Below are 23,220 nucleotides of genomic sequence, written 5' to 3'. Positions count from 1 at the left end.
TAGTTTGATTTTTTAACTTAGGTATCCGTGACTCATATTAGGGTTTTAAGTGTTTAGTTGAAAAAAAAAAATAAGGTAAAAAAAATTTCAATTGTCACATCAAATAGTCGCTAGAATATATAATGTAGCAGTCGTTAGTCCATCTCAGCATGTCGTTAACGATTTTGTGAGACAGTGACAAAAATAAGATTAGGAACCAATGTGAGTCATAACTATTAAATTGGGAGACTAAATTGAGTAAATCGAAATTTTTGAAATTAGATTGAAACATAGTTGTTAGAACCGAACCATCGAACTGGTCAAGCTACTAGTTCACTGGTTTATTGGTTCAACCAATAAATCACTAGTTGAACCGATAAAACCGATCTCAAGTAAATATAAAATATAAAATAGTTAAAAACTTAAAATTAAAATTTGAAATACATATCTTCACTAACATTTTATGAAAAATCAAGTCTCAACTTCTAAAAATAACTAATATAAAAAAATCATAAAATTTTAATACTACAATAGTATCTTATTTTGACACAATAAAAAAATAATTAATTCACAAAGCCTATCATCTAACTATAATATCAGTAGATTTTAACACTAACACCAAAACAAATAACTTTAATCACAATACTAGCAATAAAATAGATCAAGTAAATTAATAAATTTTTAGTAAAATTTATATTTATATTAATAATGGTATATAATTAAAATATAATTAATTTTAAAAATAGAAAAAATAAAAATTAAATTAAATTAGATATTTATGTATACTATATAATTAGTATTTGTCAAATATAATACTTAAAAGTACAATGGCTAAGTGGCAAGTAGAGGTTGCTTTTGTTCCAGGGTTTTTGGTTCGAGACCTTGTGGAGACATTTTAAAATTTTTTTCAAGCAAACCAGTTTGGTTAGACCGGTTTGCACCGGTTTTTATCGGTTCACACCGATTTTATTCCTTAAACGGTCCAAAGAGTAAACTTAGTCCAGTTCCGATTCTAGTATGGTTCACTAATTTTTCGGTTGAACCGGCCAATCCAGTTCGATTTTTACAACTATAGATTGAGATACGAACATAATTTCAAAAACCAATAAGTATTATAAGATGATCAAATTGGATCGAATCAGATCCACACTCTAATCAGATAGAAGTAAATATGTTTTAAAAAGTAAGCAAAAAAATTATTGACTTTTTTTATAAAAATAAAAATTTTTAATATTTTTTATTTTATGGATATATTTGATATCTGATCCAAACATAAAAAGTGCAAATATCGAATTTGATCTAATGAGTTTAGTGCGGATTGGATCGAAATTTCAGCCATATCCCATCTGTAAACACCCCTAGCAATAATAACTAAAAAATTATAATGATTATATTTTTAACTAAGAGAAAGTGCCAAAAAAAAGTACTAAATACAAGAACATTTAATCAAATATTAAAAGAAAATTTTACTTTAAAACAGTTAGACTTTTTTTGCTCATATATATATATATATATATATATATATATATAATGTAATAATAATAATAATATGATAATTGTTTTATATATCACACAAATATAAACGTTTTTTCTATAATCTTAAGAAAGGTTTTGTAAATCCCTAACCTTGTTATCGATTTTTGTAGTGTTAGCCCTCATATTATCAATTTGATTTTCATATATAATTCGGATGATAAATTATTTGGTGACGTGCTTCCTTTTCTACTGTGATATACATACTTGTTTATTGACTTTATTCTTATTATTATTATTATTATTATTATTATTATTATGTACATTAAAAAAGAACAGGCCAAATTATTGCCATAACATAATAGAAGTATGGAAGTTTATCATTCTTCTCTAATGGAGAAAACAAAATTCTTTTCAATTGTTTATTTAACGTTTAGTAGAATAAAAATAAATTTTATTAGAATAAATTTTAGTACGAGTTTAATATTTTTATTCATCGTAAAATATTTATAGAATTACTCGTAGATAAATTTTGGAAAAAAGAAAAAAAACCATGATTTTTAATTTTATTTTTAAATAAACTTTATTTTTAATTTTAAAATAAATTTTATTTTTTAATAATATTAATTTTTTATCGAATATATTTATTTAATTATTTTTTAATTATATATAATTAAAAATAAACGGTGTTTTCATGGTTTAAAATAATTATATATGATTAAAATAATTTTCATGGTGTTTACCGTATATAATTATTTATAGAATTACCGTATATAATGAATGTGATATATTTTTTTAAGTAAATAATCTTTTAAAAAAATTTAATAGTTAATCTATTACTTTTTTTGTTTTAGTCCAAATTAAATATTTTTTATTGTTTTTGGAAAGAAAATCTTTTGAGGAATTTAATAATATGTGATGAGAAACACCGAATAAATTATACAAAAACCAATTAAAACACAACATAGAAACATCTTTAAAAAAAGACATTTTAAGCGTCTTTATCTAAGTCGCCTCCATTTTTTTTGAATGCAATGTATACAGAGCTTTTAGGATTGGTAAAGAGCAGAGTAGAATAAGATTTAAACTCAACTCTAATATTTCACTTTAATCTTATCTATAAATTTAAATTCTCTTTTAAAACTTAACTGTATTCTATTCACAAATTGAAAATTTTTCTTAATATTTGAATGCAATGAATTTAGAGTTTAAGGTTTTTTTTTTTAAAATTTAGAATCGATTTAAATTATAAATTAAATTTTTTATTTGGAATAGATAAAAAAAAATGAATTGAACCGGGAGAGATAACAAATAAGAATTAATTTGTAAATTTTATGAATTTATATTATAAATAAACTCCAATTCTTTAATTTCTTTTATAGAATTTGATTGAAATTTAAATAATTTTGTGTGCTAAAATTGTAAAAATCCATTTTTGCCTTTTAAATATTAATATAAAAAAGATTCGTATTAAGAATGGGGTTATAGAGTTTTGACGTTCCTAGTTCGCCCTGACCAATGCTCGACTTCCCCGGCCGGCTACATCGCCCATGCTGGCCGATTGCAACACAGTTATAGGTAGTGATAAAAAAAGTATATGATTAATAAAAAAATATATATATAAAATCAAGTCATTATATCATTTTTTTTTAAATAAAATCAATTCTTATTTTACATAATTAATTTCAAACACAATAATTCATTTTTGATTCAGTTCATTTTAAATCAAATCAAGTTAATTTAAAAAATATTTTGTTTCAAACACACCATAAGTATTCTAAGAATGTTATTTGAAGGACTAATAATGGAAATTATAATTCATTCTCCTAATACTTAAAAGAGTAAAAAAATTAAATATATATTATTTTTTAAAAATATAAAAAAGATTAAAAAAATCAAAATTCCTTTTATTTAATTAAATAGTTAAGTTTTTTTATGTATTGGAAGAGTCAAAACTAACTTTTAACTCTATTTTTATAACTATTATTCTTAGGGTATTTCTTAATTAAATTTGCTTACAAAAGATGTTATATAAATAGTAGAAATCAATCCCCATAAATTTGTTTATATTTATGCTTATTCCATATGATTTTCTAGTAGAATAATTAACTACTAAAATAATTAAATTTTCATTAACAGAGTAATCCATTTTTTTCAGAAAAATAGTTAATTTAATTAAAAATTACATTAGTGGCTAATATAATAGCGAAATAATCAAACTTTTTTAGCATAGTAAATAAAATTTTGTAATATAAAAAAAATAGCCACTACGGTATTTTTGTTTTTGTAACTTTTCTTTATTTATATTCATATTTTGATTTATAAATATTAATTTAATTTGATCAATATGAATAATCTAATTTAATTAGTTATAAATTTTGACTATGAATAATCTAATTTAATCATGACTAAAGTATCGTTTTTATCCCCAATGTTTAGGGTAAGTCCCAAAATTGTCTTTAACGTTTCAATCGTCCTATTTAAGTCTCTAACGTTTCAAAATTGACTCAATGTTGTTCTGCTGTTAAGGATTCGTAATAGAATTGACGGCAGGACAAAATTGAGACGGTTTTGAAACGTCCGGGATTTAAATAGGACGAAAACGTTAGGGACAAAAACGATACATATAAATTTTAATTTTATCCTTCAATAATATCAATTTTTTTACTATACATAGTATTCAATTATTTTTTAATCACATCTAAATAAATTACAGTTAATCACGTTATTTTCATTCTAAATAAAGTAATTATTTTATAATTTTACTCTTAAAGTAATATAATTTTTTTATAAATAAATAAATTTTACACTTTCATTCTAAATAATGTAATTTTACTTTCATTACTTAATCACATTATTTATTTATTTTTTTATAATTTTACACTTTCATTCTAAACAAATTAATCTTTTTATTATTTTACACTTAAAGTAATGTAATTTTTTTATAAATAAATGAATTTTATACTTTTATTCTAAATAATGTAATTTTACTTTCATTACTTAATCACATTACTTATATTTTTTTTTTATAACTTTACACTTTCATTCTAATCATATTACATTATTTATTTAGAATGAAAGTGTAAAATTTATTTATTTATAAAAAATTTCATTACTTTAAATGTAAAATTATAATAAAATAAATTTATTTATAATGAAAGTAATGTGATTAAGTGTAATTTAGTTAGATGTGATTAAAAAATAATTAAATACTATATACAATAAAAAATTGATATTATTAAAAGATAAAATTAAAATTTATTTCTGTTGGGAATAAGTAGTATGACCACAATTCAATCAATCACGTGTCAAATAATTTGTTATTGTTATTATATTAAAATGTTAATATAATAACGTCCTTGATTAAATTTAGAGATTTATCATTGTGATAGTGATCACAATATTGAGAGATAAATCTTTTATAATTTAATCTAAATTGTTCTTGGTCATAGGATTATTAAAAAGGACATTAATAATCCGGAAAGATCAATATATATATATAATGGTCTTCATTGGATGAAGATTAATAGATCTCATTTATTAAATTATATATATAGATGGTGCATATAGAGATATGACCATTGAACTGACTCACTTTGAGAATTCCTAATGGTTATAATTACCGTATATTTGTCAATAGGATATTCTCAAGATGAACACAGTAATAGAGTTTCCTTTGACCTGCGACTGTCATAGTAATTAACAATGTATTTATTATACTTTGATTCCGGACACCTAATACCCTAGGGTGCTAGTTGAATGGATATTGGGTATGATTTAAATACTTGTAGAATTAATGATTAGTCAATAAGGAATCCGTCAACTCTCGGTAAAGAGTTTAAGCTCTATGATTATAATGATTGAGATGAATAAAACCTTGGCCAAGGAGATTGAATGAATGAAGAAATGAGTTTCTTAGGTCATTCACAGTTCATTATAACAATGGTAACAAGTTAGAGTTTGACAATTAAACCATACTCTAAAGGTTAACCAAGAGCTGGAAAGATGGAAGGAATTATACTTTGTTCTTCTAAGGTTCTTAGTAAAAATATATTACTTCATACTATCGGGTCGTTGAGGAGTGTTGCTAGACGCCAACCTTGATTAGTAAATTTAGTATGACTAATTTACTACCCGCTTAGTATTGAACCTATGGGGTCACACACTAACGAGTGTTCTAATCTTTGCTGTAGAATTATTTAATTATTAATTTGATTTGATCAAATAAATAATTATATTAATTCAAATGGAATATTATTATATTATTTGCTAGCACTAAGAATATAATAATAGTATGATAATTGAGAATATTAAATGAGATTTGAGAATAATTAGTTATTCTATTTCTGAATTTGAATTATAAATTTGGATGAGATCCAAATCGATTATGTTTTAAATTGTTATGATATGATTCATAAAATTTAAAGGATTCAGATTTGAAATTTAAAGATATGATTTAAATTTGAATTGAGAATCAAATTTAAAATTAGTAACAAATTTCATACTATATATATATGTATGTCAAGAGTAGAGCAAAAAGATAGATGAGAATAAAACACAAGGGTTTTATTTCTTTACCTCTACACACATAAACGTATGTGAGCCTGATTCTTGGAGAAGAATTTTATGGCGTGCAAAGAGTTGTAAGAGGTTTCTCAATTTATCAGATCCATTGGTCAAGGAGTTGACAGCAAAGATTGGTCTCGGTGTGGATACGCATAGCGCCTTCGTACCATCGAAGGAGAAAAAGATTTTTACAAGCGTACTCAGGTATTTAGATCTGATCTACTATATATTTATTATTGGAATAAAGTTTAAGCACAAAATAGATCTTTAGGATTACCTTCTTTTCTTCCGCTGCGTGTTATAAACACATGGTAATCCTTCAATTTCTATGTATTGTTTTTGTCCTCAACGTTTCAATCGTTCTATTTAAGTTCTTAACGTTTCAAAATCGTCTCAATTTTATCACACCGTCAATTCTATTAACGGATTTTTTTTTGGTGACTCATTCTATTAACGGATTGCTAACGGCAGGACAACATTTAGTCAATTTTAAAACGTTAAGGACTTAAATAGAATAATTAAAATGTTAAAGACAACTTTAAAACTTATCCTACGTTGGGACAAAAACAATCCTTTACTCTTTAATTATAAATCCTAATGTAAAAATCATTATTATATCTAATCATTATATTGTTTATCCAGTATTTCTCAATTTCGATTATATTTTTAATAAAATTTGATTATGAAGTAGATTACATGGTTGTCTTTAATTTGTCATTATTAATTTCTGTATTCCCGAATCAAAGCCGTGTGTTTTATGGTTTTACCATCACATTACTTTTGTGGAAAAATCTACACTGCTTTATTGGTTTCCATCTACACTGCTTTATTAGTTAGTTAGCACAGGTATATGAAGTGGATTTCACGTCTGAAAGAGAAGTTTGTTAAAAAGATGGTCTAAACTCTAAATAAGTGTGGAACCGCTTTTCGAAAAGTTAAAAGTAGAAAAATAATTTATTTTAGGTAGAGTTTTGCTAAGAATTAAAAAATGGTAATTTCTATGGTGTCTTTGTTATGATATTTAAATTGCCTAATTTCTCTTTTAAAATAAAAAATAAAATGTTTAAAATAAAAAATAAATTATATAAAATTTAGGTAGAAAGTGATAAGCATCATAGCATTCATCTTAAAAATTGAAGGACTCTACGAAAAAAGGGTATGAATTTTATATAATTGCAGATTTTTAAAATCTTACATTTTGTATTAAACAAATGTCAATTAACTATTTATAAAAGCACTTGCTAACAAAAGTCATTTTAGATAAATAAATTAAGAAAAAAATTGTATTTAGAAATAATATTTTAAAAGTAAATTTAAAATTGTTAACATAATGGTTCAAATCTGTTGGCCTGAATTTTGTGTATGAAACATTAAGGTAGCGTTTGTTTTGAGGTACTGAGACAGAGACTGAGAGACTGAAATTCAGTATCGTGTTTGTTAGTTCAGAGACTGGTACTAAAATTTCTGTCTCTGTCTCTAAAATTTCAGTATTTCAGTACCTCCAAAAAGTAGGGACACAGGAGACTGAAATTTTTAGAGATGGAGACTGGAACTTTAATAACATTTTATACCTAAAATACTTTCATTTCAATTAATTAATTCCAATTTTATCCTTTGTGCAAATTAAATTAGAGTTTCATTCTTGTTTCAATTCCTGTCTCTCATTTTGCACCAAACAGAATACTGAGATTTATTTCAATCCCTGTCTCTTAGTCTCTGTCTCTCAGTCTCAGTCTTTCCGTATCTGTCTCTCCACCAAACACTACCTAAGGGATGAAATTCGATCTTGACTCAATTTTAAAAGAATAATGTTATACATGTAAGTCTTTTTGTTAAATAAGTTTAATCAAGTTAGTTTAATATAATAAAAATTAGTTATGATTAATATTATTTTTTTTGTTTCTCACGATATCTCTTAGTCCGACAGGCTATAGACAAATCCGTCGTGGTATTGAGCTCTTGGGTTGCTGCATGCAAAAGATGGGATTCGAATCCCGACACTTGTTTAAGCAGATTAGTAAGCTAACCAGTAGACCAACCCAATTTGGTTTTATGATTAACATTATTATTTAACTTAATTTATAAAAAGACATAAATGTGTAGTATTATTTGTCTTAATGACCGTAATCATGTGCTGTCGGACTATCCGACCTGAGACCCAAACTATATAGCAGCAGCAGGGGTCATTAGTAGGAAATTTCACATCATATTTTCTCTATTTTATAAACATTTTTTTTCAAGTTGGTAACCACCCAAAATCATTAGATAATAGATTAATAGTGTGAAGTGATTTAACCTCCAGGAAAAAAGGTAAAATCCTCGTATCTTAACAATACTGAAAACCATTTTTTGACTACCTTATAGAAATTTTAATTAGAATTAAGCACAATTTGGAGATTGAAAAATTTAAACTGGCTTCACTGCAAACATATATGTTGCCCTATCACTCTCACTCTCACGCAAGAAGCATGAATTATTACAAAGCACACAACACCGTGGTAACATTAACATATAAATCCCCATTATTGTTACATATATTCATCTGCATGCTAACCAGCACAGCCAGCTAACCATAACACAAACATTTTAGTTGCGGCGCCGGACGGTAATAGGACTCCTAACTATGTGCTTTCCATCTGACCATACCAATGCACCAAATTGATATTTGTAACGCTGTATCACACTTGATGTCTGCACAATAACCTTAAATGTTTTCTTTTCATACATCTTCGTGAAGGTCAAGGAATTGGGCACAACAGTAACTTCGGATCCATCCACTTTGGCAGTTGCATTGTATGTGCCAGGAGGGCCTACATTTGTGAGTGTGCGCTTAACTGTTACCGGATCCAACCCAAGATTTGGCAATGTAATAGAAGGGTAATTCAAGTCATTTATGCTATGACTTCCCCTACAAACGAAAGTGCTATTGTAATTAAGTGCTGAGATGAGTTGTTCATTGTATCCGGAGGCACACAAGAAGTTTAGGTAATCTTTCAATCCTATATCATAAACCAATCCTGGCTCTATTGCAAGATCTGGTTGAACATGTCCTGACCCATAATCAAAAGGACCAGCCAACTTGTCATCAAATGCATCTTGGATTGGCCTGTTTGTGTTGTCCCTTGTGGTTGCTGCAAGCAACCAAGCACATACAATGAATAGGTTAAACATATCTTATGGGAAAAAAAATTCTCATGCATAAGTAAGGCATAACTTTAAATTGAGGGCTCAACATTTTAATGTATAATTGAATAAAGGCTCAACCTTATAATTGGAACACTTAAAACAATAAATATACATAAGACTCAAAAATAAAAATAAATAAATAAATAAACCCACTAATACTTAACAATATAACTTTTGAAGAGTGTTATAAAATTTGAAGGGATAGTTATTTAATTAATAAAATACATAGTATCCAAATCACTGTTTTAAAAATAAGACCGAATCGAGTAATTTAATAAAAAAAATTGTCATTTTGCCAATGTGTTTCATGCAAAAATATAATAAAAAATTGGTTAAAAAATCGATAAAAACCGGTTTTATATATCAATGATGTATTAATTATAAATTTTAATATCCATCTAACAAAAATTCAGTGTAACGGTAGCAAAGCCACATGAGAATATTAGTAATTGTATACGTATATATTACCAGTAGTCATAATTGCTGATTTAATAGCTGCGGGGCTCCAAGTAGGGTGCAGAGTTTTGAGAAGTCCAGCAATACCAGAAACATGAGGAGAAGACATAGAAGTTCCTTGCATTACATTGAATTCAAAGCGGCGAGGATCTTGTAGGAGGGTAGTGGGGCTTGTGCCTAGTGAATAGGCAGCAAGTATGTTCACTCCAGGTGCAATTATATCAGGCTGAAACAAAAAATAAACAAAAAACAAAACCAGTCACATGTAACTAAAGATCGTATTATGTATATACATACATACATACCTTGAGTATGGATGGCTGAATCTTATTGGGTCCTCTTGATGAGTAGGATGCCATCACTGGAGCTGGCTTCGTTCCAATCACTGTTTTCGCTGGGGAGAGCTTTACTGTAAGAGACGGGGTCGGTGGAGCGCTGCAATGGCAACTATCTTTAGTGCATTGCACTTATAGGTTGTTTTACTGAGAGTTCTATATTGGAAATGTTCATTGCATTGTTTTGACACTATTAGTTTCTTGTAAAGTAAACGACGTAAAAGAAGGATTTGTAGTTACGTGGCAGTTATGACGTCATAATAAGTATTTTGCACTTTAGGAGGATGGGGAGCTTTTGGAGGGTGACTAACAAGATTTTTCTTTTGAGCTGGTTTCCCGTGATAACTCACACTAGGCACCATTTGAGCCTCATCGGTAAGTGTTTTCCCTTGTTGCTTTTGATTTTGCAACGACATTGCCAATGCACCCGAGGATTTGGCTTCCAAACCCTCAACAACTGATTTTATATTATCTTTTCTGATGCAATTCACAACTTTGCCTTTAACTTTTGCCGGGTCAAGTGTTCCTGGCTTACAAAATTGACTGCACAAGTATACATACAACAACAAAAACAGGCGTTTACTTTATGCCAAATTTATGAGTAAATACATAAAAACACAAATCGCAGTAAGAGTACTTACGCATCTTGGATTGTTGCATTGGCAAGTTTACCATCAGTAGCAAGGATAAAATCGAAGGCTTCGTCAGGTTGCAATGTTACTGAAAGACTGCCACCCTAAAAATTGAATAAGTACTTTTAAAATTTAATATAAAATCTATAATCAAATGACATATATAATAATAAACAATAAAGTAATTATGAGTATATGAAATCTTATAATAGAGAGATCTGGTAGGACTTGTAATAAAGTAAAAGCAGAGTATTAAGGTAGATGATGCATACTATGATTTTGCGACCGTCACTAAAAGTAATGGTACTGGTGAAGTCCCTGTCAATGGTGCTAGCACCAATAGTGAATATCCAAGGAGCCCCATTGACAACAGTGCCGGGATAAGGTCCATCATTTCCAGCCGATGCGACGCACAGAATGTTGTTAGACATGGCATGGAAAGCCCCTAAGGTGACCCCGTCGGTTAATATATCTTGAGCGGTTACACCCCGTCGGCCACCGACAGAGAGATTGATGATATCAACGCCGTCGTTGATGGCTTGGTCAATTGCGCTCATGATATCGGCCTCGTCGCAACTGTTTTCGTCTATTCTGGACCAACACACTTTGTACGCTACAACCCTGGCCTTGGGGGACCCACCCTTTGCGGTGCCGTTACCAACTGCAAATACATGTGCTCCCGGGACGAAATCTCCCCCGGCGGTTGATAGAGTGTGAGTCCCGTGTCCCTGTAAGTCACGCGCTGTACGCTCGTTTGCCTTCACCTTCCCATTTGCTGCCTCAAACGCATCGCTGAAAAATCTTGCTCCAATAAGCTTCCTGCTCACAGGAAATATTGTTTAGCTCACTAAATCACTTTTACAAACGTCCGTTTAGGACATAAATAAAACGATTTAAACGTTAATATACAAATAGAACTTATTCCATACATTTGACACAAAAAGATACTCTACCATAATAATAATAATAACCTGTTGCAGAGATTTTTGGAGGAACCATGGACTCTGTCCAATTCACAGACTTTACCGCCGCGCCATTTTGAAGGGATGGGACCATATCCTCTGTCCCGGAAGCTTTTAGACTCCGGCCAGACCCCTGTACATGGCGCAATCCCAAGGGTATTCAAGAATTTTGTTATGTTATGTTACTTTCAGCTTTTAATAAAAAGCCTCAACACATTCCACATCGTCTTTTAAATTTAACACTATTCTAAATATAATATACTACCTGTGTCGATGTTGGCGATGATTGTATTTTCACCAAATCTACCCTTTTGCCATGCAGTGTTCTTAGCATCTCTTCTTAGTCCAAGAAAGTCCCACGACCTTGTTGTTTGAAGTTTGTGCTCCTTGCTCAAGAACACCGAGATTACATTTGGCTTTTCTGTCCCACTCAAAACACACCTCTCAATTTTCAACTATTTGAAAATAGAATAAATTCTCTTTAATTATTTGGTCTAAAATAAGTGTTTTTTAATTTTATTTGGACTAATTATTAAGAGTGACGGTGACTGGGGAATTATATATTATTACATACTTCAAAGTTTGTTGAAAAGTGAAAACACTGTTATTGGCAGGTAAATTATCATCAATCATATTAAGGGTATATTAAAATTAACTATTAATATAAAATATATATTAAAAATAAATCAAATTTTATATATATATATATTTATATATAAATGCATAATAAGTAATTTTAGTGTACAAATGAATTTTTGTATTAACAATAATAAAAGTGTTTTCTCACTTGCAATATGTGCTGCTTCTTCCTCTTCAAGTAGTGCGGCAAAGCCATTGATGTGCTTATTGTATGAGTATATCATTGCTTCTTCCGCTTTCTCATGGCTGTCAATCAATAATATTCAAGCATGCATAATTAACCCATTAATAATAGTATTTAGGTTATCATAGCTTGATAAATAATTTAAACTCTAATTTTACACTGTTAATGTACAGTAATTATTAGTTTCTTAATGAATTTATTTTACTAATCCTGGAAGTTTTAAATTTTAATAGTACCATATGATGACAGTGGTGGTACATTACATACATGATATTAAACGAATATTCATAAAAACTTTTTTCATGCAGATACTAATTATTAGAAAGATTTAATTATTTTGTTAATTCATATTATTTTAGTAAATTTGTAATTAAGTCTATATTTTTTAATTAGATCATTTTTTAATTTTATAATTAAGTTACTTTTATAAAAAAAAGTTAAAATTAATAGAATATTTATTCTAAAAAAATATGTGATCAAAGATCTAATTATGTTTTTAATTATGAATACTTTCAATTTACAAAATTTTTGTTTTGTTAAATCTAATATTTTTTATACTGATAAAAATTTAATTACAAATTAAAAATAGTGTAAAAACTCAATTAAAAAATTATATAAAAATATAATTATAAATTTGGTACAATTATAAAGATTAATAAAATAATTAAATCTATTAAAAATAGTAGTGTAGTAGTCTATGTGGTTTATATTTTGATGATCGAATTGTCAAAATTATAAATAAGTAAAAAATTATGTTAACAGTAGTTAATCAAAATTAAACCCATATTTTCATGCCTTCCCAGAACTGAAGTTAGCAAATTATAGTGAGAAGATGTGGCGGCTTCCATGTCAAGAGAGGTAGGGCTTGGGCCATGAGAATGTGCTCCCAAATACACAATGTAGCACTGTAAAACAGAGATTAATAACAATCTAAAGCTTTTATCAAAAACAGAATAAGAATCCCAAAAAATGTTTAAATTATTAGAGTCATGTATGATGGGGAATTCAGCAAAACAAACAAATTTGTCATACCTTTTTGCTGCCGTGGACAGCTTCTGGCAAGAAGGTGGAAAGAAGAAATGATAAAACAATAATGCGAAGGTAGTGAAACTTGGAACTTCCCATATTTTTGGAGTCGTCTTTGGAAATGGATTGGTGGCCAAAACTAGCGTTTGTATATAAAGGGTCTTCTTAGAACATATTTAATTTGAATTTACAAGCTTTTAAAATTATTGTTTATTATTCTAAACTTTATTTGTTTTTAAATAATTATTTATTTATTACAAAAATTCTGTAATATTAATTTTTTTCTTAAGAAAATATTAAATATTTTTCAATTATATCGATTCTATGTATTAGAAATATAATCATTCATATTTGTTGTCTCTTCCAATCAACTTAAATTTTTGAGATGAATGATATCATGACATAATATCACCAAAATTCTATGTCTGAAAAGTTTAAAACTCAATCCAAGTATCATGATAATATAATTTAGAAAAGTAACTGAGAAAATATTATTGAAGAATTAGAAAAAAAGAATAAGTAGTAAAATCAATTAATTAAGAATAATCTTATAAAATATTTTTACCCTTTACATTTCAATATATAATTTTTAAGTATTTGCTTAATTTATGTCAATATTTAACGTAGTTAAATTGTTATTCAAAATAAACAATATATATTTTGTATATATATAATTTTAACTCGACAAATTAAAAGAAATAATTACAATCTCTTAAAACTCGTATTAAAATGCAAAAAAGACATGTAGAAATCTTTTCTTCTCTATTTTTGACGTGTAAAAACAAATCTAAAGCATAATATTTTTCAGTACGTAGTCACTAATAAAAATATACAAAAATTATTAAGAGATTAACATTTTTTATTAATATTAGTTAATATTTAATTAATATTTTATTTTTATAATATTAAAATTTAAAATTAAAATTTTGTAATCAAATGTTGACCAAATATTATAAATTTTATTAATTATATAATATTATTATTCAAAATATATTTTATTAGCTTTATTTAAAATATATTCATTTTTTCTAACAGATTTAGTTGACTTTACATACAGTGAATCTATATGTAATGTAATTAAATATGAAAACTTAATTAGAACTAGGCAAATAGCTATGCTTTGTGACCGACAGGCGACAGAGATAGAATTAATGTGTCTCTTTATTCTTATTAACTTAAGTTTTTTTTTTTAAAAAAATAATTTTATAATATAATATCAAAATTTTTATAATTTAAAAATTAAAATTTAATTTTTATTGGATAAAAAAAATTATAAAATTTTTTATCCAAAATGAAAAATATTTTGCATAAAAAATATATTAAAAATATATTAAATGCTTCACAGAATCTTCGCTTTTGAAATGTGAATAAGGCTTACTCTCAAACTTTAAAAAAAAAAAAAAAAAAAAAACTTTGTTTTCCTATCTTTTTTAAAATTTATTAAGTGGTGGCTGACTTTTCCTTTCCACTCGGACTCGGGTTTTACTATAATTAAAAAAGCATCCTTTAAATTAAGTAGAATAATTTGAGTAAATTAATCCATAAATGGAATTTCATACCTATCTTTCCTCCTCAAAAGAATAGTTCTATCATTGTGCGGACTGTGACGATAAAGTAGAGCTCATTTGAAAATTTACTATTTTTATATTCTTATAAAAAATAATTTTATACTAGTGGAAAGTATTTAATTATGTATACTAATTTAATTTGTACCTGATCTGTTTCTTTAAGTCAGATTACACCAACAACTCCGGAATCAGAATCAGCGAAATAAGATAAAACAAAATAACTTTTCTACATATCTCTTCAACCAAATCATCAAAACCCCAATAACCGAAATAATAGCAAGTACGACTTTGTCAAACCTAACGGAATTTCAAATAATCGTCTATAGGCTAGTAATATAAAATCAGATGACTAGTCTAGTAAAAGGTACACAATTCATTCTAATTCTACTTTGAAATTCTCATACATTCATGCTTACTTGAGCGTTGGAGTCCCTTTGCAGGTACCCAACGCCGCCTTTCCATGAAGAAGACATCGTTCCACCCTCTTTACACCAAGGAAAGCTAGTTCAAGTGTCTGTAAAACGAGCTATACCTCGGAGCCCACTTTCACATAGGAACATTTGTCGCCCACCGTAGGGCCACGATTTTTCTAACCCCACAATCCTTTACTTTGTACGTTTTCCATACTTTTTTTCGCAGGTCACGACGTATGGCGGACGAGCACAGTCACGCTCCATCAAGCACCAATCAAGCTGAAATCCTGGCGATCAATGAGGCCCTCAGAGCCGAAAACCACAAGATGGCCGAACTCCTACGCCAAATGGAGCATGACCGTATCAAAGGAGGAGAACACAAGAATGCCGAAAACAAAGGCAATGATGATGAACATACTTCAGAAACTAAGCACACCATTCCCAAAGCCATGAAAACAACTACCAAGAGAACCAACCCTTTCACAAAAGAAGTTATGAGCTTCAACATGCCCAAAAATTTCACCCTGCCTTCCACCCTAAAACCTTACCAAGGAATAGGAGACCCGAATGTCCATGTCACTAAATTTCATGCCATGATGTTTATAAATAAGGAATCTGATCCAATCCTATGCCACACTTTCCCAACTTTTCTAGACGGAGCCGCCTTAATCTGGTTTTCTAACCTTCCTGAAGGATCAATCTCAAACTTTGATGAGCTAGCCGACCAGTTCGTCAATCACTTCGCCGCATCCAACATATACGTCCACAATTATGATTACTTAAGCACCATCAAACAAGGGCCGAACGAAATCCTGAAAGATTACATGACCAGGTTTGCCGAAGCGACCAACAAGATACCCAACCTAAATCCCGAAGTCTACCACCACGCCTTGAAGAGCGGTCTCCGGCCGAGGAAATTCAAAGAATCTATAGTCATTGCAAAACCAAAGACCCTAGCCGAGTTTCGAGAAAAAGCGACGACCCAGATTGAAGTCGAAGAATTTTGAGCACTACGAAGAGCGGAAAAACCAAATAGGGAGGAGGAAAGGCGAAACAAACAACCAAGCAACAGGACGGACCAGAGACCGTTCAGGCTAACACCAAAATTCAACAATTACACCCCCCTCAACACAAAAAGAGAGGATATCATAAAAGACATCCTGCACTCAAAGCTTATTAAACCTCTTAATAGAGCCGGTACATATCAAGACCAACGATATGTAGACAAATCTAAGTACTGTGCTTTCCACCAAAAGTACGGCCATATCACGAACGACTGCGTGATAGCAAAGGATGTCCTTGAGAAGCTGGCCAGCCAAGGGCTATTAGACAAGTACATCGACAGCCGTGGTCGAAAGCGGATCACAGAAGACCTCGGCCCGCCATCCAAAACGATTGACAATTCCCGAGACAAAGGGAAAAAGGTAGACAGTGATATCAATCCACTACGCAGAATAATAAATTGCATTTCTGGTGGTTTTACAAGTGGTGGATGTACAAACTCGGCAAGGAAAAGGACATACCGAGCTATGATGACGATGATAGAATCAACTCCATCTCGACCTATCAACAAGGACAAGCCAGAAATTTCATTCATCCCTAATGACTATAAGGCAAATGATCAAAACCTGGACGACCCTGTTGTCATCACAGCACAGGTCGGAGAGCCACTGGTAAAGAAAATCCTGATAGACCCAGGAAGCAGCGTGGACGTACTATTCTTTTCAACATTCCAAAAGATGAAGTTGAGTGACAAGAACCTCCAACCTTCGTTCGGAGAATTGGTAGGTTTCTCAGGTGAGCGGGTCTCTATCCGAGGTTACATTTGGTTACAAACCACTTTTGGGGAATACCCTAACAGTAAAACAATAGACATACAATACCTTGTCATAGATTGCAAAAGCCCTTATAATATCATCCTGGGCAAACCTTCATTGAACGCATTCAATGCTATTGTCTCTACTGTGCATTTGTGTGTTAAGTTCCTTTCGCAGGATAACAAGGTCATAACTATCCATGGAGACCAAAACGAAGCCAGGCAAGGCTATAACACCAGCCTGAGGAACAAACAACCAAAACAACCCGAAAAACAACATATCCAGGCCGTATACAATTCGGAACAACTACCCCCCTGGCCGAACCGGACCCAAGGACCAACCACCAAGAACGGCCGATGCCAATCGACGACCTCACTAAAGTTTAGTTAACAGGCGAGGAAGCCAAGTATACATACCTCGGCAGCGTGCTGAGAGACGAAGAACAGGATCAACTGACCGAGCTACTAAGACAAAACGCCAACTTGTTTGCATGGACCCCAGCAGACATTCCAGGGATAGACCCCAACATCATTTGTCACAAGCTAGCCATCAACCCATCAGTTCGACCTATAGCACAAAAGAAAAGACACCTCGGCACAGACAAAAGGGCATCCTCCCTCGAGGAAACCGAAAAACTGCTCAACGGCGGCTTCATCAAAGAGCTCAGATATTCCATCTGGTTAGCCAACGTGGTAATGGTAAAAAAGAACAACGGTAAGTGGAGGATGTGAGTGGACTATACAGACCTTAATAAGGCCGGCCCAAATGACGCATACCCCCTCCCGTGTATTGATAAACTTGTTGATAATTCCTTTGGTTTTTGATGTTTAAGTTTTATGGATGCCTATTCTGGCTAAAACCAAATCCTAATGCATGAGGCTGACCAAGATAAAACTGCTTTTATCACTGACAATGGTAATTTTTGCTATAAGGTCATGTCATTTGAACTCAAAAATGCAGGTGCCACTTACCAAAGACTCATGGATAAAATTTTCACAAACCAAATCGGGTGAAACATTGAAGTCTATGTTGACGACATGGTAGCAAAATCTACGCATACAGCAGAACACGTCAATGACTTGAAAGAAATCTTCCAGCAACTCCGAAGATATAGCATGACGCTCAACCCAGAAAAATGCGCTTTCGGAGTTCAAAGCGGAAAATTCCTCGGATTCATGCTAACTTGCCGAGGTATAGAAGTCAACCCCAAAAAATGTCAGGCAATCCTAAACATGAGAAGCCCAAAAACAATTAAAGAAGCCCAACAATTAACTGGCCGACTTGCAGCATTGGCTAGGTTCCTGCCCCGCATAGTACACCAATCACACCATTTTTTCAAAAGTATAAGGAAACAAGAACAGTTGAATTGGACCGAAGAATGCGAAGCAGCTTTCACCGAGCTCAAAGTCATACTATCAGCACCCCCAATCCTCTGAACTCCAGAAGTTGGTAAACCACTTTATCTTTATTTGTCTATCACTAATCATGCTGTCAGCTCTATCTTAGTAACAGAAATAGGAAAGCAACAACACCCGATATACTTCATCAGCAAACACCTTCAAAATGCAGAGATTCGATACCCGAAGCTATAAAACTAGCTTTGGCTCTGGTAACAACCGCCAGGTGCTTGAGGCACTATTTCCAAAGCTACACGATTGTAGTCAGAATCGAACAACCCCTAAGACAAATACTAACGAAGCCTGAACTAGCAGGGAGATTAATCAAATGGCCGATCGAGCTGTCAGAATATGACATCCAATACCAGTCCAAAGGTGCCATCAAATCACAAGCACTGGCCGACTTCATTGCGGAACTTACTTCAGAAGAAAAAGATCCCAGAGATAACATATGGACACTATACGTCGACGGAGCCTCAAACAGTAAGGGTTCCGGAGCAGGAATTATACTCAAAGACGAACAAGGAACAACATTAGAACAATCCCTACAATTTACTTTCCACGCAAGCAACAACCAAGCAGAGTATGAAGCTCTAATAGCAGGACTATGACTGGCTAACACAATGGGTATAACACAGTTAAACGTCAAATGCGATTCTCTCCTTGTGGTTCAGCAGGTAACAGGTAACTTCCAGGTAAAAAATCCATTATTAGAAAAATACAACACTATCATCAATAACCTCGTCAACAATTTTCAAAAATTCAATATATCCCACATACCTCGGGAACAAAATGATAGAGCAGATATCCTCTCAAAATTAGCAACAACAAGAAATCAAACTCCCACACCCATATTATCTCAACTAACACTCGAAGAACCTAGTGTTATGCTAACAACAGTCTCGAGTATTTCGCAGGAAGATGATTGGAGATTACCTTTCATAAATTACTTACAAACAGGTAACATCCCCAGTAACATCCAAAATCAACGAAAATTCAAAAGAAGAGCAAGCTTCTATGCATTGCTCGGCACCGACTTATACAAAAGAGGATTTAAAAGACCTCTCCTACGATGTTTAAATGCGACAGAAGCCAAGCTGGAAATAGATGAAGTTCATGAAGGTGTCTGTGGCACACACATAGGCGGCCGAAGTCTCGCTTCCAAAATCCTCTGAGCAAGTTACTACTGGCCAACAATACAACAATATTGCATGAACAAAGTCAAGCGTTGCGATCACTGCCAACGCCATGCACCAATCATCCACAACCGGGCCGAGCAGTTACACGCATCCGAGATATGCTGACCGTTCAACAAATGGGGGCTAGATATCCTCGGACCTTTTCCACCCGTCCCAGACCAGGTTAAATTTTTAATTGTCGCCATTGATTACTTTACAAAATGGATAGAGGCAATACCTTGGCAAAAATTACTTCTGAAAAAATGATTTCTTTTATTTGGAAAAATATATTACGTCGATTCGGTATTTCTCAATTCATTATTACTGATAACGGCAGACAATTTACAAATAAAAAATTTGCAAATTTCTTACAAAATTTCAAAATAGTTCAACAGTTCTCTTCTGTCGAACATCCACAAACTAACGGTTTAGCCAAAGCAACAAATAAGATCGTTTTGCAGGGTCTTAAAAAGAAACTAGAAGACTCAAAAGGGGAATGGGCCGAGCTTATCCCTGAAGTACTGTGGAGCTATAACACAACTGAACAATCATCAACAAGGGAAACACCCTTCAGGCTGGTCTATGGATGCGATGCCATGATACCCATCGAAGTATCCTTACAAAATATTCGAACTACAAAACTTAGCGAAAGAGATAACATCAAAAACAGAAAAACTGAGCTTGACCTCGTCGAAGAACACTGAGACACAGCGGAACTACAAAAACTAGCATCCAAACGAGCTATATCTCGAAAATACAATCAGAAACTCAAACCAAGAATACTATCGGAAGGCGACCTCGTCCTCAGAAGAATAGAGGACATACGACAACATGGAAAGCTAAGTGTAAACTGGGAGGGACCATTCTGAGTGCTTAAAGTCATCGGCAAAGGAGCTTACAAACTACAAAAACTTGATGGAACTATCCTACCAAATAGTTGGAACATATCTTCCTTAAGACTGTACTTCAGTTAGTCTACAAGTCGGGCATGGTGATGTACTCTTTTTCCTACTACCAGATTTTATCCCTAAGGAGGGTTTTGCTAGAGAGGTTTTAATGAGGCACACCACCCCGCACATACTTCATCATATCCAAATTCAATTAATTTTATCCACATTCTATATCATACTATACTCAACCTGACAATACTAACAAACCGAAGTATTCAAACAAACATCCTTCACAAAAAATAAACATGTAACAGAAACATGAAGCAAAATATCAATGTTATAAAACTTGTTCGGCTAAAAGCCAGCATTCATAACAAACCTATCAAACAAGGCCAAAACGGCCATAAGTCCAAAAAACTTCAAAAACTCAAACCTAAAGCTAATACAGCTTAAACACCAGGATTTTCATCCTCGCCCTTAACATCATCATCATCATCATCAACTAATTCATTCCCAACAATTACTTTGCAAGGGTCCAACGCTGATAGATCCACGGCAGGCGCCAGAAGCTTTGCCTGCTCGACCGCTCTCTCGAAACCAGCAGAAAACATTTCAAACCCATGGTCCTCTTTCTCACTCTTGAGCTGCTTCTTCTCAGCAGCAAGGACAATCAGCCTAGCCTCCAGAGTAGTTTTTTCCTCGTCTACTTTCTTTCCAGCATCCTCGGTGGCGGTCAACTTCTCTTGCAAAGAATCCACCAAGTCCAGCGCAATGTGAAGCTTATTCCCCTTCTCCAAATTATCTTGCATCAACTGGTCAACCGAAGCCTTATCAAACGAATCTCTCGCATGTTTAAGTTCCTGTGTATGGCCAATTGACACTAGTCGAGCCCCTATCACCTAAAACAAAACAACAGAATGAATGACACAGATAACAACTAACACCACCAAAACAAGGAGAATACAGATATCTTTACCTGAAGATATTGACAGATACCCATATCACCAACTTCCTGAACAAGCTTAACGTCAGCAGGGTTTTGGCAATATTCATCAGCCACCACGTTCAATGGGAAATGCTCACACCAAAGAGATGTCAAGTCTTGCTCTTCCCTATACCCATGGAGATTCCTCTGGTTCTCAACAAATCTCTTTACCTGTTCCAAATTGACCTCTTTCCCACCAAATTTATCCTCGGCTGCCCCCCAAACCTTTTTTTTACCCTCCCTCTTTCTCTTATAACTCACCTTCTTAGCAGGCGACAGCTGATCAACCTCGGCCCCCTTCTTAGCCACAGTATGGCTACTCGAACCCTACCTCTCCACATTCTTTGTTCGAAAAAACGCTCTCAAACTATTTGAAGTCACCTTCGGAGCCCTCTCAACTACAGAAGAAACAGAATGCACATTGAGTCAATAATCAACAAACACGATGTAGAACAAGACAAAATCACAACTTACCAATATAACTCAACAATGCATCATTATCAGATTCCAACTCCAGAATTTCCACAACAGATAACAAACTTGAAGACGAAATATTGTTAACCAAAAACTCTACCAACATCTCATTTTCATATTCCATCCTCTCCAACCCAAGAATCTGCCTAGGCCTCGAACACCAAAACAAAGGAAACCTTTCTGACAAGCAATCATCCACATACCATGGAAACTCTTCAGCAGCAACAAACACTTTCACAAACATTGATTTAAAACCCTTGTACGACGACTTATATAGACTAAATACAGAACGACCAGGAGCACTAGCCAAATTTATCCAACCCCCTTTCCTTACACCCTTACATTGAAACAACGCGAAAAATACCTCCAGTGACGGAACCAGATCAAGATAAGACATCAATACCTGAAAAGCTCTAACAAAAGTCCACGAATTTGGATGTAATTGAGAAGGTGCGCACTTTATTTGATTCAAAACCCCGCACTCAAACTTAGAGAAGGGAAATTTCAAACCCAGATCAACAAAACCGCAACTATACATAAAAAAATATTCAAACCCCTCCCCACGATGATACACACGATCAGAAGAACAACATGACGAAAACACAAGACTGATAACACTACCCACCCTAACCCATGAAGACGACACACCCAACTGAGCCAAACTACGATCATCATCAAACACGAAAGCATACTCTTTAACCGACTCTGCCACTCATGCAAAAGGGTCCCGAGGATCCCATACCCAAGCCTCCTCAACAATTTTATCTTCAATAACGCCCTTCTTTCCCCGACCCCAACGTTCTTACTCACAACACTTTTCCCCTTATCCATCAGGAAAAATAAACCTACAGTATACACATGCAAAATTGAGATAAGAAAGAAAACCTAACCTTTCCTGCTCATCTTCACGATTAATTCGAAAAACTGGAAGCAAAACTAAAGTCCAACCCTTTTCAAAGCCCACTATAGACACGACCCTTCAAAAACCTCAAAACAATCTGAATCGTTTATCTAAGACACACACATTACGATCTTGGACAGAGAAAAGAGAACCGCCCCG

The 23,220-nt window shown here is 32.4% G+C and overlaps 2 protein-coding genes across 3 annotated transcripts; one reads left to right on the top strand and one right to left on the bottom strand.

Moving 5' to 3' along the window:
* Nucleotides 1-8,407: 8,407 nt before the first annotated feature.
* Nucleotides 8,408-13,610, bottom strand: LOC112744384 (subtilisin-like protease Glyma18g48580). 2 transcript variants are annotated; one of them, XM_025793991.3, is made up of 11 exons: nucleotides 13,445-13,610; nucleotides 13,208-13,317; nucleotides 12,377-12,474; nucleotides 11,855-12,010; nucleotides 11,581-11,722; nucleotides 10,900-11,446; nucleotides 10,637-10,731; nucleotides 10,236-10,538; nucleotides 9,966-10,095; nucleotides 9,673-9,886; nucleotides 8,408-9,149 (listed from the first exon to the last, which is right to left on the bottom strand). In XM_025793991.3, the coding sequence occupies exons 1-11, from the start codon at nucleotides 13,535-13,537 to the stop codon at nucleotides 8,605-8,607; spliced, it is 2,433 nt and encodes an 810-aa protein (XP_025649776.1). In that variant the 5' UTR covers nucleotides 13,538-13,610; the 3' UTR covers nucleotides 8,408-8,604. The 2 variants fall into 2 exon arrangements, with proteins under 2 accessions (XP_025649776.1, XP_025649777.1); XM_025793992.3 differs by having other exon boundaries at nucleotides 11,599-11,722; nucleotides 13,445-13,584.
* A 5,646-nt stretch (nucleotides 13,611-19,256) lies between these two features.
* Nucleotides 19,257-20,515, top strand: LOC140178761 (uncharacterized). The gene is made up of 2 exons (XM_072216002.1): nucleotides 19,257-19,328; nucleotides 20,207-20,515. The coding sequence occupies exons 1-2, from the start codon at nucleotides 19,257-19,259 to the stop codon at nucleotides 20,513-20,515; spliced, it is 381 nt and encodes a 126-aa protein (XP_072072103.1).
* Nucleotides 20,516-23,220: the final 2,705 nt, after the last annotated feature.

Source organism: Arachis hypogaea, chromosome 14 (genome assembly GCF_003086295.3).
Source record: "Arachis hypogaea cultivar Tifrunner chromosome 14, arahy.Tifrunner.gnm2.J5K5, whole genome shotgun sequence".
NCBI classification, from domain to species: Eukaryota; Viridiplantae; Streptophyta; class Magnoliopsida; order Fabales; family Fabaceae; genus Arachis; species Arachis hypogaea.
Note: the sequence above shows the minus strand (reverse complement) of the source record. Positions and strands in the feature narration are given on the sequence as shown.